Consider the following 15,755-nt stretch of genomic DNA (forward strand, 5'->3'; position numbering starts at 1 on the left):
TATATATATAACCTTTGCTAGCAAAATGGGGAAAGGGCCACGCTAGCACGTTTTTGATTGTCAGCTCAGTTCCATTGAAATGAAAAGGAGGGGACTGATTCATTCAACCTAGCAAGAGGCTCAAGTGCCAGATTCTTTTTCCTTCTTGTGTGGTTTTTTCCGGATGGCACCAACCCCTGAAGGAGTGGCTTATTCCGTCACCGTTGCACACAAGGGGTGAGGCAACACAAAACAAGTTCTGGTGTGAAAAGGAACACCCTTGACGCCAGGAGGGGTGGAACATCTGGTATATTTACATGTCATATTCCATTGCAGTGTGCAGATGTCTGCCAGATGCATCTACATCTTCACTCAAGAGCTCTATCTCCCTGCTTTCTTCCCCCACCCCTCCCCCAGATCCTATCGTTTAACGTTTTTTTTTTCTAATTCCACGAAAATCTATTCTCTGATTGCTGGGCTGAGCATCGCTTTGCGACCACACTCTCGTTTTTTTTTTGTATTTTTCAAAAAGCTTTTCTCCACAGCACATACCTGATCCGCCACCACCGGGAAGATGCAAGACGCAATCGTTGCACTGCAACGTGACCATGATGTTTTATACCACCACGAGGAGTACAGGATGTGTCACATGAAAGGGCAACGGCTGCTTCAGAGATTGGAAGACTATCCCTTGGCCCTAATCTACTGCTTCATGCCCCAAAGGGCTTCATTTGCAGTTGCTGCTGTGTCACCAAAATCGCGCTTGTATAGCGAGGTTATCTTTGGTGCTCTCGGCAAAAGTAACCCCAGAATCGATTTGTCCGGTCTTCGTATTCGCCACATTATGGAGTATGGGCGTGTACCCTATGATCTTCATTCGATACTTGATTTTTCCGGCTGGTGGGTGAAGAAAAGCGGTCTTCCACTGAAGGCAAGGGAAGCTGCAGCACTTCAAGTGCTGCTCACGGCCCCTGCGGATATCGTATCGAAGGTCGACGCGATCGACCTTGGCTTGGAGGCATTCCACACCCTCAACCCATATGCGCTGCAGCCCGAGCCCGAGCCCGTGGACGCACGCGTCACGTCGGGGATCGACCTTGCGCTTCGCAAGGTGCTCGCGTCACCGCTGCTCAACGTATGCGCTCTCCATGTCGGCGGCTGCAGCGACACCACTTTGCAGCTCATTTGGCAGCTGCCAAGTCTGAAGGAGCTTTCCATTAACGGCGTAAAACAGCGTGATCTTTGCATGCACAGGCTGGAGTCCGCCCGTCATTTAAAAAAGCTTTCTATTCTAGGTGGACAAGTGGAGGAGTTCGGCTGGTTCGGACTATGCAAAGCCCTTGTGAGTGTGACTCTCGCGTACTGCCGGGATTTGCGGAGCCTCGCTCTTCTGGCGCGCGCTACACAACTCAAATTTCTCTCTGTTGTCAACAGCGACATCGAGAGTGCTGACGGACTGGCTAATTGTCTTAGACTGGAGAGCGTGAGCTTCACTGACTGTGAGAGCTTTACAAGTGTAGCAGGGCTTGCGGGGTCGCCGGAGTTGCGGGTGCTTTCCGTCAGGAGCTGTGCGCTACACAACATTGAGGGATTGTCCACCTGCCCCTTTCTGGAAAGTGTCGATTTCCGCTTCTGTCGCCGGCTCTTGAGTCTTGCTGCGTTGTCTGGATCACGGGTGTTGAAAGGGATCAATGCCGCCTTCACAGGTGTCGAGGAGATAACGGGGCTGCACTTGTGTCCCCATCTGGAGAGTGTCGACTTCACGGAACTAAAGCGATTGCGGAGCCTCGCACCCTTGGCTGGGGCTCGAAGCCTGAAAGTCATTGACGCCATGTTGTGCGGTGCTGAGACCATCGACGGCCTCAACTCGTGCCCGCAGTTGGAGAGTATCAAGTTGAAAGACTCACTCAAGCTATCAAACTTCGCACCTCTAGCGGGCGCTCCCCGATTAAGGACCCTCAATGCTAGCGGATGCCCTGTGTCTGTCATTGATGGGCTCGGTACTTGCCCATGCTTGGAAACTGTCATTTTCAGATTTGCAAAAGGGTTAACGAGTCTCCTGCCCTTGGCTGGTGCGCCACGCCTGAGGACTGTTGACGCTTCCTGTACCGGCCTGCAGAATGTCCAGGGACTGGACGACTGTCCCGAAATAACGTCCGTCGATGTCAGTGGTTGTCGCAGGTTGACGAATCTTTCACCATTGTCAGGGGCGCCGCGGCTGCGAATCATCAAGGCATCCGAATCTGCGCTTGACACCGTCGATGGGTTGAGGGCGTGTCCACAGCTCGAGCGCCTTTACGTTCGTCTGTGCAAAAAACTGACAAGTCTCGCGAACCTGGCTGGAGCGCCGCAGCTACAGTTCATTGACGCCTGCATGAGTGGCTTGCAGACCGTAGGCGGGCTTAATCAGTGTCCGAACCTAACGTTTATCGACGTCAGCCACTGCTGTAGGCTACCGAGTCTCGCGCCGTTATCTGGTGCGCTACGCTTACGAAAGATCGACGCGAACCAAAGCGGTGTGCAGAAACTGGACGATGTTCAGATATCGGCCCGCGTTTATTTCAACTACCTTTGGGTGAAACTGTCACGTCACCGGAAAAAGTCCACCAGACTGGCTAAAGGTGATCTATGTGGAACCTCTTATGTGAGCAACCGGTAGCAAAATACGCAGAGAGGTTCTGGCCAGATGTGTGCGAATGTCAATGGCTCGCCATGGCACCCTGCCTGAACTCTTTTTTTTTCTTTGAAGGTGGGCAGTACAGTTACCTCCACTAGCCTTTAGCATATCGCGGAGTGTCTCTCAGATCGTGTTCATCTCACTTCGGTTTCTGCGTCTGTTCCACTCTTCTACATGTCAACTATCGGAAAAGGTGCCGCTTCTCTCTTTTCCGACACCTTGAGGACATGACACATGGAGGTGCATACTGTTTGTTGATTTTCTCTCCCCTCCCTCCCTCCCTCCCTTCGCACTGCGATTGCTTTATAATGTCTGTGTCCTGGCAGAGCTTTCTACACTCACAACTGTCCACCTCATCCCTCTGTAGGAGTCACTGAAACTGTCAAAACTGCAACCGCCCCATCGATTTTTATGCCATCAATAAGTATCGTGTTTTTTTTTTTACCACTGTGAATGCATTTTCGTGATGTACCCGTGTTTGGTTCGTCTTTGTCAAGCGACAAAAAGACCGTTGACGCATAAAAAGCCACTCACTCGCTAATAACATATGCTATTTTCACCTTTTTTTCTCTCGTGACCGTCAACACGCCTGCACTGCTCCTGGACGTTTGAGTGGACGTGAAATAGTTGTTCCTTGTTTCCTGTCAGCATTGTATCTCCTAAAAGCTTCAGGGAGAAGGTGGCCACACTCAGATCCTGACTGAATTCGCTTGTTGTGGCAGCGTATACCGACACGTTACATTACCACGGTCCATTTACGTAATCCTGCAGATTGCCTCCACAGCTTTATTTTTCCTTCTCTGTTGCGGTCCTAAAGGCTGCTCTGTTTGTCTCCCTATTTTTCTACCTGATCGTCAGCATAAAGATTTTTTCTTCTTATATATATCAGTATCGATCCCCAGTAGTTCGACGATGTGGTCGCGTGAGGGCACTTCCCAGCTAGCTGAACTTGCCAGACACCGGCTTCGTGGGAGCAACATGCAGTCCAGCTCTGAATTCGATTCCTGGCCCGACGGACTAGTCGGTGTCCTCGAGAATGCTTCTCTACAAAGACGTTTTCCTCAATATGATGACACTGTCTGCAGTAGGAGCTTTCTTCCCTATTTTTTTGTACCCCTCCCCCCCCCCCCTTCCACACGTACACGTCTCCATACGACTCAGTGTTGAAAAGCGTTCGTGAAGATACCTAGAGCACTAGTAAAAAGACAAGAACTACCTATTATCGCCAGCTCGTCTTTTTACTTGGGTGTCATAGGCACTGTGTCTCTCCCCCCCCCCCTGTAGGCTGCGTGTGTCCGCGTCAGGGGCGTCTTGAGAACAACTGAACCGTCTCACAAACGATTCACGTGTGTTTTGTGTCTTCTCGAAGGTTGTCAAGATATTTTTTCGTCGATCCTGCAGCATCACACACACGGCACAGCCGTTGTGGCGGAGGTGCACCTTTTTTTTTCTTTGATGAGGTCCATCCATGGGTGGCACCCTCTAAGACAAACTTACTTTCAACTCTAGTGTATCTCTTGACTGTTTTGTACTGTCCTCTTTTTTTTTTGTAGTGTGTTTGTGTGCGGCGCATGGGGCGATAGGAACGCCCCGGAACTGTATGGGTGCGGATACTGCGGGTTTACCTGCTGACACAGAGGAGCGAGCAGCTGTCTCCCCTTTTGACAGATTGCAGCGATGTGTCGGTTTCCCAAAATGCGCACGCATGCTTGGAGATTTGTATCATCAATTGTGTTGTCCCCTCCAATCCCTTTGAGAGCCGAGCTGGTGAAACAGGAGCTGCATCGTCTCCCGTGGATGCGAACCACGAACAGGATGAGGATGAGGCCCATGTAAGATTGGCATGGCGTGAGGTTGCCCGCTCTGCCATCGTACCCCGTTCCGAGAGCCACACGCAGGGCTTTCTCCGCCTTCTTGGTAGAGGTGAGGTTCATGGTGGTGATCTGTGCTGTGTACCACCTTGTGCGCATGTGGCTGCGTATTTTCCATTCTGTATCCTCCACCTCTTGCCGCTCAAGGGGGCCACTCATGAAACACCCACTTTCCACCTTTTACTTCATGTTTCTTTTTGTCCTTATTTCCCAGCGCCCAAGAGGTGTATTCACCTAGCGCAGCGCAACAGGTGCAGCATTGATCTGGCGCTCGCGGTCAGACACTTTTGTGCCTTCACCATTACATCCAGGAAAAAGCAGGGTTCCATGTAAAGATGGATTCGTGACGAACTCATTGAAGCGCCTTGTAGCGCGATAAAAACGCAGCCGCCTCGAAAAACTAAAAGCCTTACAGTTCCCTAAAACGGCGTGGTTCCTGTCGTCGGGCAGGGGCACTTGTTGCTGCCGAAGCGTCTTTAAGGACCCCGCGATTGTCGGGGGGGGGGGGCAGATTCGCTACGCGAGGGCCGTGCGGGGCGATAGGGTCATAGGGTCAGGGGCATAGGGTTTGGGTCAGGGGCATAGGGTTTGGGTCAGGGCCATAGGGTTAGGGTCAGGGTCATAGGGTTAGGGTCAGGGTGCATAGGGTTAGGGTCAGGGTGCATAGGGTTAGGGTCAGGGTGCATAGGGTTAGGGTCAGGTGCAGGGTTAGGGTCATGGGTGCATAGGGTTAGGGTCAGGGTGCGTACGGTTAGGGTTAGGGTCAGGGTGCCAGGGTGCAGGGTTAGGGGTGCACGGGTTAGGGTGCATGGGTTAGGGTGGTAGGTTAGGTGCTAGCGTGGGTTAGGGTGCTACGGGTTAGGGTGCATAGGGTTAGGGTGCACGTGGGTTAGGGTGCTACGTGGTTAGGGTGCATAGGGTTAGGGTGCATAGGGTTAGGGTGCATAGGGTTAGGGTGCATAGGGTTAGGGTGCATAGGGTTAGGTGCATAGGGTTAGGGTGCATAGGGTTAGGGTGTAGGGTTAGGGTGGGGTTAGGGTGCAGGGTTAGGGTGCATAGGTTAGGGTGCATGAGGGTTAGGGTGCATAGGGTTAGGGTGCGTGAGGTTAGGGTGCATAGGGTTAGGGTGCATAGGGTTAGGGTGCAGGTTAGTGGTTAGGTTAGGTGGTTAGGTTAAGGTTAGTAGTTAGTGGTTAGGTGGTTAGGGTTTCATTGGCGAAGTCTTTTCGACGGAGGCAATCGAATGGTACATGTTTTTCTGGATGGGTGAAAGTTCTGCACGGGAGGGGGGTCCGAGCGAGGGGGCCGGGTACCATGTGGTCGGCCGGCTTTCCGAGTGAGTGACGCACATTCGCTGCTATGCAGTGTGTGGTGCGGGGGATTTCTGATGAATGCATGTCCGGGTTTCGTCCGAGATGTCTGGTCCGAATGTATTTTGGTACCCCGGACCCGGGTGTACCCGGGACGGTTTGGTCCAGTGCACCTTGTGTGCCGGTATGCTCCTGAAGTGGTTTTCTACAAATGTGATGTCACATGCATGTGTGTTTGTTATCTCTTTATCGAATGATTATTCGTTCTCTCTCCTTCTACTTCTGTCTCTTATGGAATTGGATACAAATCCAGTAAGTAATCTAAGTGGGTTTAATGCGGTCTCTGACGCAAAAACGAAAACAAAAACACATTTTGCACAAAAAATACCGTACGCACGCGCCCAGGCAGATCCGCAGCTTCTCGTCATCTAGCCGTTCAAGAAGTTCCGCCACGTCACAAAAAGACGATTGTACTTCACAACATTCGCGCTTAACAATGAGCAACAAGACGGATATCGCTTCGCTTTCCACCGAGGAGGGCGATGTGGACATCAGTTTCTTTTTGAACAACCCAAGCACGTCGACTAGAGCGAAGACGTGGAGAGGTCTCCGCAAACAAGGGATCATTTCAGCGGAGAAGTATCACGAAGAGCTTGTGCGCCTGGCTGAGGGTCTTGAAAAGGACAAGGAAAGGGACCGAACGGTGCCGTTGGACGGTGACGCGAGGATTCAACACAACATGATGGAAGCGCAAACCATCTACGCGGACACACGGCTCCGCGAATGCATGAACACGGAAAATGCAGACAAACAGGCTATCGAGGCGCTCCGGAGCCTACGCCAAACAACGGAGACCCGTTAGAAGGGGCCCTGGAAAAACTGGAAACGGCAATCGAAGCATCACAGGTGACACCAGTCGTGGCGGCGTCGGCGGTAATCCTGCTCGGCCTATCCGGGCCGGAGCTGAAAGAATTGAGCGATAGGGAGCGGATCGCGTTATGGCTCGATATGTTTCTCGAAGAACCCAAGCCGACGCGCCTTTTCCGGTACAACGTGCATGTTGCAAGGGCGATGGGAGCCCAGATGCGTACATGGCGACAAATTATCCAAGAAGTCAGCGAGCCATTGCTTCCACAAACGCCACGCCTGGCGAGATTCACGCGAGACGTTATGGAAACAGCGCAGGCTGCAGTAATGACTAAAAAGGCGGAATTTGAAGGCGGCGCTGGTTACACCAAAAAACCCAAAAGCACGTTCCGGAACTCAAAGGACGATAAATGTGACCCGCTTGAAGGTGGAGCTGCGTATGCGCAAATTGTGGGCACGGACGGGTCACCAATTGGAGCGTTGGACTTGAGCAGCTGGGATGAATTCGCCACCACTCTTTACGCAAAGTTGGACACCCTCAATGCCAATGATCGTGAGCTTGTTTCTCGGATGATGAAAGAACGCATGCGCGCGCAAACGCGCCAAAGCACTCAATACCGCTCGGACGCCCCGCAAATTACAAGAGTTACCAAGGACGAAATTATTCAAATGGTAGCAGGCGAGGCGGCTACGGCAACGGAAACGCAGGAGGCAGAGGCCACACATACCGCGGAGGCGAACCGCAGGAAAATCCAAAAAACTGATGCGCGACGGAACGGCAGCCGTCGTTTTGAAGGAGGAATCCACACACACACCAAAAAATATGTCGAATATTGCCCGCGAATTCGGCAAGGAGGTGTGGGGCGGCGACATGCTCGAAGGCAAAACATCAAACATAGAACTCGACGCAATTTACGAGCAGTACCTCCCACCAAAACGCATCGTTCCGTCGGATACAATGGTGTACTTGGACCGCGATAAAACCCAACAACTTACGAAGATGGTGCGCGAGCACGGCTTTGTTTATTTTCCAATCTTTATTATGAAGCATTGGATAGCGGGCATTTTGGAGCAAGACGACGAGGATGCAACAGGCATTCAGTTATCCCTTTATGATTCCGCACCATCCCCAATTTTGGAGCAACAACTCAATGAGAACCTCAAAAAGGTTTGGCCAGCTTTGCGTTTGGTGAAACAATTTTCGCCACGTCAGGAACGCTATAGCAATGATTGTGGGTTGTTCATGTCCGCGGCATTTTTCAGTCATTATTTACAATTAATGGTTGATCACCGTCGTGATTTGCCACGGTGTTTGCGACGACTATTTTATGCGGCGTCGCAGTATCACCCGCCTCGTGATTATTTCCTCACGAAAATGAGAAAGGTGCTCACGAACCACCCGGTGTCTAGGAAAGATTTCTTTTACGATGAAATCGCAAAGATGCCATGGAAGCGTGCAAAAATGGATGACGCAGTCCAATCGTCCGGATCACGCGACGCCCTCCACGGAGGCGGTGGTTTAAAGCAGTCGAAAAAGTCTCCGCCGAATCGGAAACGACCCACGACACGCACCACACGAGCGGTCCAGAGCATTCCAAAACCATCTTCGAGACAGAAGAAAAGGGAAACCAGGGTGCAGAGGAACGTGGACCGAGCTGCGCGAACGAGGCGCACACCACAGGAGAGAAAATCGACATCGCAGGCGTCGTCCCGAAAACGTCCGGACAGGTCCTCGATGGATGCTCCGCTTCCAAGGCGTAAGGCTGCAAAGAAACGTGGTAGACAAACGTCCGCGGATCCAGTTCAGGTGACAGAAAACACATCACATTCCCCACATTTAAGCGACCCCTCATCCGATGATGAGGACATGTTGCTGATTGATGCGATCGCGCGTGCCGACGCACGTGCTGCAGCACTGCAAGGCAACGCACCCGTCAATGAAACAACCAGCGTATCAGCACGAGTCGTGGCTCACGAGCCTGAGAGCGCATTGGCGAAAACTCCCGAAAAAACATCAGAAAATGAGCAGAGGATTGTCCCAGAGAACATCCCAGGGAGTATGCCAGCGAACGCGACCGTGAGTGTAGCTGAAAACGTGCCGGCGAATCCATCACCACCACCTCCACAAGGGAAATGCATCTCCGAGTGGATAGAAGAAACATTCGCAGAGGCAAACAAACACGCCAGGAGGGTATACGAATTTGTTTTGGATCACCTATGGGCTGCGACGGCTCTGGCGAGAGCCGGCGATGGTGTCGCGCGCGGTATGAGCGACACAGCCGTTGGACAGCAGCGTGTGCGACACAAACTGACACCGCTGCAACCCTATAGTGTTCAAGAGATGCTGAAACTTCTCCACAAGAAGATCCACATCGTGGATCCATCACCGACAGATCCGAATGAGGTGATTTTCCGTGAGGAGAACGGAGCCGATGAGGTGTCGATGGACCCTCCGATCGACGAATTGTATCTCGTTCGAGGGCCCTCGATGTCGGCGTTATCTGACCAGTTTAGAAACTATAAGTTTCTCTTCGGAGCGAGGCTCCGTGAGGCACCGGAAGACATGAACGGTGTGCGATACCCGAGCTATTACGTCCTCACAAAGGTGGCGTCAGAGGCGACGGTGGGTGTGTACATTCCCGCCGGGATGACGCATTACCCGGCCTCAAAACCACAGCGTGCGTCACGCCACGCGTCCCGATACGTGCCTCGCCCAAGAGGTGCGACGCCGGAGACACATCAAGGTCGTTCGGAGGATCCAGCGCCACGTCTGACCAGACGGAAAAGATGGCCAGGTGATGGAGTGAACGTCGATCCGGACAACAACGATGAAGGCGATGAAGGCGAGACATCCAGGATTCCCGGCAACAGAAAAGGTGATGGATACGCCGATGTCGACGCGAACATATCAGAGGAGGCGAAACGAGCACTCGAGGATATCCGTTCAAACCCTTTAAACATGCAGGGCAGGCCTCTTTCGCAAGCAGAGGAAGCAGAGGCCTGCCCGAGAAACTGGTTCCTCTTCAGCGCGAAACCGCCACACGTCTCACAGCTGGCATGGAGTCTTGTGAGGCCGGACACGCGCGCACACCATCTACGATGGCTGACGCGCATAAAATGTATGAATTCAGAGCAGATGCTCATGCGTCTTCCGTCGGCGTGTATCGACCTGATCCTGTCGACCGCCCGGGCACGCAAATGGAAGTGGGCAACGACAGCGAAGGCGTTTGCGGGAGTAGCGGGTGCGCTGCGCGACCTGCCGCTCTATTCCACCCAATCGCGAGGCATTCGCCTTCAGGACGACCCGGAATGGCGAAGCGCTTTTGGCACGGCGCAGCGCTTCATGAAGGAGTCGGTGCCAGACGCGCCTCCTTTCGTATCGCGTATGCAGGTCGAGAGAATCCTCGACCGACTTCGCCTAGGCCACCCTCGGGCTGCACTTTTCTTGGCGATGATGTGGGGATTCGCCGCGCGAGCGTGCGACATATCCACGCTGCGTGTGAAGGACGTGACGGTGTTTCCGACACCCGCGGCGGAGCCGGACCACCGAGGCAGGAGGAGAGCGACCACCATTGCAGAGGAGGAGCCGTGCGTGCGAATCACCCTGACGATACGCAAAGGAAAAGGTGCCAAAACGAGGGGTCCATACCCTGTGCCGTCGATGCTGACCAGGGACCTTGCAGCCACGCTGCAAGAACTGATGACAAAACGGAAACCATCAGAGGAGTTGTTCGCGCCTCACTCGGAGGAGCTGAGGGCGCGGATCGCACACGAGGTGCGGACAGAGATGCGAGGCGCACAGCTGCCCTCGATTCGAAAAGGCGCACTCCGCTGCATGGCGGAAGCGGGTGTCCCGCTGAAGGACTTGATGACGATATCAGGCCACGCCAAACAAGCCACGCTGCTGCGCTACCTTGGGTATGGCCAGCAGCCTACGGTGGAGGCCGAGACCGCAAGGGAAAACGCAGGAAGAGCGTTATTCCAGACCCGCTAGAAGCGGCGACTTCGGTGTTTCGTTTCCGCTCCCAGGAATCGTCATGTGCGAACCTCGCGATTGCACCGCAAGAGGTGTCGGACATGGTGGATCGCATGTCCGGGTTCGTCCGAGTGATGGCGGAAAGGCCGGCGCTGGTAAAGCACTGGCCGCTGCACTTGAAACAAAACACGCCGCTGGACATGGAGGCGGTGCTGACGATGCCGACAAAACGCGCCTCCACAAAGCGTTTTCTTCGCCGGATCCAGTGCTTCCTGGATCCCTGCTTCTACGACGGATTGCGGACCTCGAGGACCATCAAAAAATGCGCCCTGACAGCGGACGAGATCCGCCAGGCAGTCGACATGGGAAAATTCGAGCCGTGTCCTGCCAACGGAGTGGGTACCCAGGCGCAACTGCCTGAGGGAGTGCATGGCGTGAACGTGTTCACGGTGCCCGAGTTGAAGGGCAGACGACGCCTCATCACGGAGCCGCTGCTGAACCGGGTGATCCCGACACATCACGTGCCACGCGTCCACTACGACACCCGCCTCGGAAGGCGGCAGCGGTTGCGATACGCCCGCTACATGCTGCAGATCGATTTCGAAGCTTATTACGACGCTATCCCGATCGCGGCGACACTCCGCAACAAGTTTCGTTTTCGAGCACGACGTGACGGACGCTACTACCGTCTGCGGACGCTTCCGACCGGTGCGCGATGGAGCGTTGCCGTGGGTCAGGCCGTGACCTGGACGATCGTCGACATCGACACGCCAGTCACCATCACCACCCTCATCGACAACATTCGCGATCGCAGCGAAGGAGGGTCAGGAACGTGAGTTCCTGATGGCGGTGCGCGCGGTCGTGGCGCGCATCAAGGCGGCAAACCTCATGACATCACCAAACCGCGACGGGTTGGAGGTGATGTCCGACGAAGCGATCTTGCGGATGGCAGAGTGCCAATACGGTGTTCTCGGTGAGGAATACATGTGGAACGGACATGAACGTCTGATTCGGAACTCGGTCAAGACCGTGGCGAAGATGCAGATTGCGCTGCGGAAAACTTCCCACACGATTCGCAGTTTGGCGTCGCTGATCTCGCTGATATTTTTCGCACTCCACACCACCCAGGTGAACCCGGCTCGCGCCTTCAAGCTGTTGAGAACCTACCGCGGCATATTCCGTCTGACGTTTCGGGGCTTCGACTGGGACGACCCAGTGCCATACATTGACTCGGCGGTTTCGCGCACACTCCAGGAGATTGGCGGAGCACTTGTGCACAACCAGTGGTGGAGAATATCGGATGAACGTCACCCGTCCTATGACGAGGCGGCCTACGACGCGGTGTGTTTCACCGACGCGTCGCTGGAAGGCTGGGGTGCGGTCCTTCACCTGCGCGAGGCCGGCGCCACGGAGATGTGGACGTATCGACAACGTTGGTCTGAGGACCTGGAGCAGCAGCTCTGCGGTGAGGATGGCGAGGCGACCCGCGTGCTGGAAAAACTGCGAAAATACCAGCAACAATGCCATAGGAATCCGGACGGCAAACTAGGAGATCCGGACCTCGAGACGGACCGGTTCCAGGCGAGGTACTCGGCACATGCGGAACCTCGCGCAGCGCAACTGATGCTGCGATACATTGTGGAACACCATCGCGTTCCAGATGGTGCACGCATCGCGCTGGCAACGGATCACCGGGCGATTGTGATTGCACAAAAGCACCTGAACGGTTTCGGTGGCATCGGCAGAGGCTATGCACTGAACAACTTTTCGAGTACACATATGACCTCTGGTATGACAGAGGCATCGACGTAGTGTTTTTCTACGTCGAGGGTGCGCAGAATCCGGCTGACGCCTACTCGCGCCACTTTGGGGTGGACGCGACGGGATCGCTGGAGGTGGAACGTGTAGCTCCCATCGGTGTGCCGTTTCTCCGCCAAACGTGGTGCCCGCTATGCGAAGAGCAGCCCCGCGAGGAGGGCGGAGAAGTGTGACGACCAACCCCGCACACACACACACGCACACCATGAGATGAAGAACTTCGAAGGAAGAAAGGATGCAAGAGTGGTTTCTGGCTGAACCGCGCGCTATGGGGGAGCTTCCCGGTGCCGGTGCCAAGCCACAAGAAAAACACACAACAGAGATGTAGACGACGTGACGTGTCCCACACGCGACTGGACGCGAAGGGTGGACGAACGGAACCCCAGTTACGCGGCCACGCGGCTGTAGTCGCGTGCCTGCCTTGCCGCTTCCCATCGGGGTCGCGAAGAATCATGCCATGACCTGCCCCACCTCAGGCCACGCCTCCCTCACTTCCCCTCGGCCTCTTTCTTTCGCGACACATCTCACACAGGTCGGTAGCATTTCATTGGCGAAGTCTTTTCGACGGAGGCAATCGAATGGTACATGTTTTTCTGGATGGGTGAAAGTTCTGCACGGGAGGGGGGTCCGAGCGAGGGGGCCGGGTACCATGTGGTCGGCCGGCTTTCCGAGTGAGTGACGCACATTCGCTGCTATGCAGTGTGTGGTGCGGGGGATTTCTGATGAATGCATGTCCGGGTTTCGTCCGAGATGTCTGGTCCGAATGTATTTTGGTACCCCGGACCCGGGTGTACCCGGGACGGTTTGGTCCAGTGCACCTTGTGTGCCGGTATGCTCCTGAAGTGGTTTTCTACAAATGTGATGTCACATGCATGTGTGTTTGTTATCTCTTTATCGAATGATTATTCGTTCTCTCTCCTTCTACTTCTGTCTCTTATGGAATTGGATACAAATCCAGTAAGTAATCTTAGTGGGTTTAATGCGGTCTCTGACGCAAAAACGCCCACCCACCCAACCCTGAGAACTGGAACTCCTGACGGTGTCTGGTCCACGGTGAAGTGGTTTTTCTTAAAGAAATGTTGATTCAGTTTAAGCTGTTCTATGCCACACGATGGCAGATCAGCGAAGCAGTCTGTTTTCAAGGTGGTCAAGAATGCCACGCGAGTGTGATTTTATTCCGTATTTTTACATGTGCCCGAGGGGGGTTTCGACCAGCTCTCTTTTTCCCCCGCGCCCGGGTCTGTCCAAGAAAGAGGGCGCGGGTCTGAGTTGAAAGGGTGCGCTTCCGAGATGGTAGGATCGTGGCGGAAAGCTATCCACCCTCATATGCCGATGGCGTTTCAACACCCCGTGGGCTTTAACAAGGGGAACCGTTGATCTCATTAAGGTCATTCTTCTTTAAAAGTTCTTTAGTTTTCCAAGCACCATCTTGTCTTCAATAGTTGATGGCTGGGCATCGCTGGGTGAAGAAATGGTAGCCAGGATGACCTCAAAAATGGAAAAACTATCTCTAACGTTTATGATTGATTTCTCTAAAGATTCTCTTGTTTTCAGTTTTCTCTTGACACAGCATGGATTCACGCTGTGTTCGCCATAACCCTCTGACGAACGCCGGCGGGGCGTTTGTCATCCACCCAGTATCTTTTCTTTGTTTTCTGTCACTCTTTGATTTGTTCGATTTCTCTAGTTTAGTAGATTCTCTTGTCTTCATCTTTTTGCCCACTGACAACACGAGTGCTCGTTTCGCCTCGGCTTCTTCCCTTTTTCCCTCGGGCACCACCGTTTGTTCAGTCGGAGCTGATTTGCCTTTGTAGTTTCATATGTTTTCAGATTTTCTTTCGTGATCCGTTGTTCTTGCATGTCGTTTGGCGTGCACACCTTTAGCACAAATGAAAGGGCACTCGGTGCTGGGGGCTTCCCCGGTACCGGTGCCAAACCACAGAAAAACACACAACAGAGATGTAGACGACGTGACGTGTCCCACACGCGACTGGACGCGAAGGGTGGACGAACGGAACCCCAGTTACGCGGCCACGCGGCTGTAGTCGCGTGCCTGCCTTGCCGCTTCCATCGGGGTCGCGAAGAATCATGCCATGACTTGCCCCACCTCAGGCCACGCCTCCCTCCACTTCCCTCGGCCTCTTTCTTTCACGTCTCCACATCTCCACACAAGTCAGTAGCTGTAGGGTTGGGTGGGGTAAAATTAAGTTAGATTGGTGAAATTGAAATTGGATTAAAATTAAAGTTAGGTCAGTCATAAGGTCAGAATCATGAGATTGGTAGAGTAGGTGATAAATTAAAATTAGAATTAGGTAGAGTTAAATTGAAATTAGGGTGTAAAATTAGAAATTAGGGTGATAAATTATGAATTAGGTAAGATTAGTAGGGTAGATTGAAATTAGGGTGCAAGTTAAATTAAGTTAGAATTGAGTTAGAATTAAATTAGGGTAGGGTTAGGTTGAGGTTAGGTGAAGATTAGAAGTTAGAAGTTAAGATTAAAGTTAGAATTAGAATTATTAAAGTTGAAATTAGGGTTAGGTCAGTTTCATTAGCGAAATCTTTTCGACAGAAGCAATCAGAATAGTTTATGATTTTCTGGATGGATTGAAATGGGCTTTAAGCTCGGCACGAGGGGTCCGAGCGAGGGGTCGGGTACCATGTGGTCGGCCGGCTTTCCAGTGAGTGACGCACATTCACTGCTATGCAGTGTGTGGTGCGGGGATTTCTGAAGAATGCATGTCCGGGTTTTCGTCCGAGATGTCTGGTCCAGAATGTATTTTGGTACCCCGGACCCGGGTGTACCCAGGACGGTTTGGTCAAGTGCACCTTGTGTGCCGATATGCTCTTGAAGTGGTTTTCTACAAATGTGATGTCACATGCGTGTATGTTTGTTATCTCTTTACCGAATGATTATTCGTTCTCTCTCCTTCTACTTCTGTCTCTTATGGAATTGGATACAAATCCAGTAAGTAATCTAAGTGGGTTTAATGCGGTCTCTGACGCAAAAACGAAAACAAAAACACATTTTGCACAAAAATACCGTGCGCACGCGCCCAGGCAGATCCGCAGCTTCTCGTCATCTAGCCGTTCAAGAAGTTCCGCCACGTCACAAAAAGACGATTGTACTTCACAACATTCGCGCTTAACAATGAGCAACAAGACGGATATCGCTTCGCTTTCCACCGAGGAGGGCGATGTGGACATCAGTTTCTTTTTGAACAACCCAAGCACGTCGACTAGAGCGAAGACGATGGAGA

At 53.0% G+C, this 15,755-nt stretch overlaps 1 protein-coding gene across 1 annotated transcript; it reads left to right on the forward strand.

The window, feature by feature from the left end:
• Positions 1-553: 553 nt before the first annotated feature.
• Positions 554-2,638, forward strand: JKF63_08004 (uncharacterized protein; the record flags this gene model as incomplete). Its single annotated transcript, XM_067903931.1, has 1 exon — positions 554-2,638. The coding sequence occupies one exon, from the start codon at positions 554-556 to the stop codon at positions 2,636-2,638; it is 2,085 nt and encodes a 694-aa protein (XP_067755658.1).
• Positions 2,639-15,755: the final 13,117 nt, after the last annotated feature.

This window comes from Porcisia hertigi, chromosome 29, assembly GCF_017918235.1.
Source record: "Porcisia hertigi strain C119 chromosome 29, whole genome shotgun sequence".
In the NCBI taxonomy this organism is placed as follows: Eukaryota; Euglenozoa; class Kinetoplastea; order Trypanosomatida; family Trypanosomatidae; genus Porcisia; species Porcisia hertigi.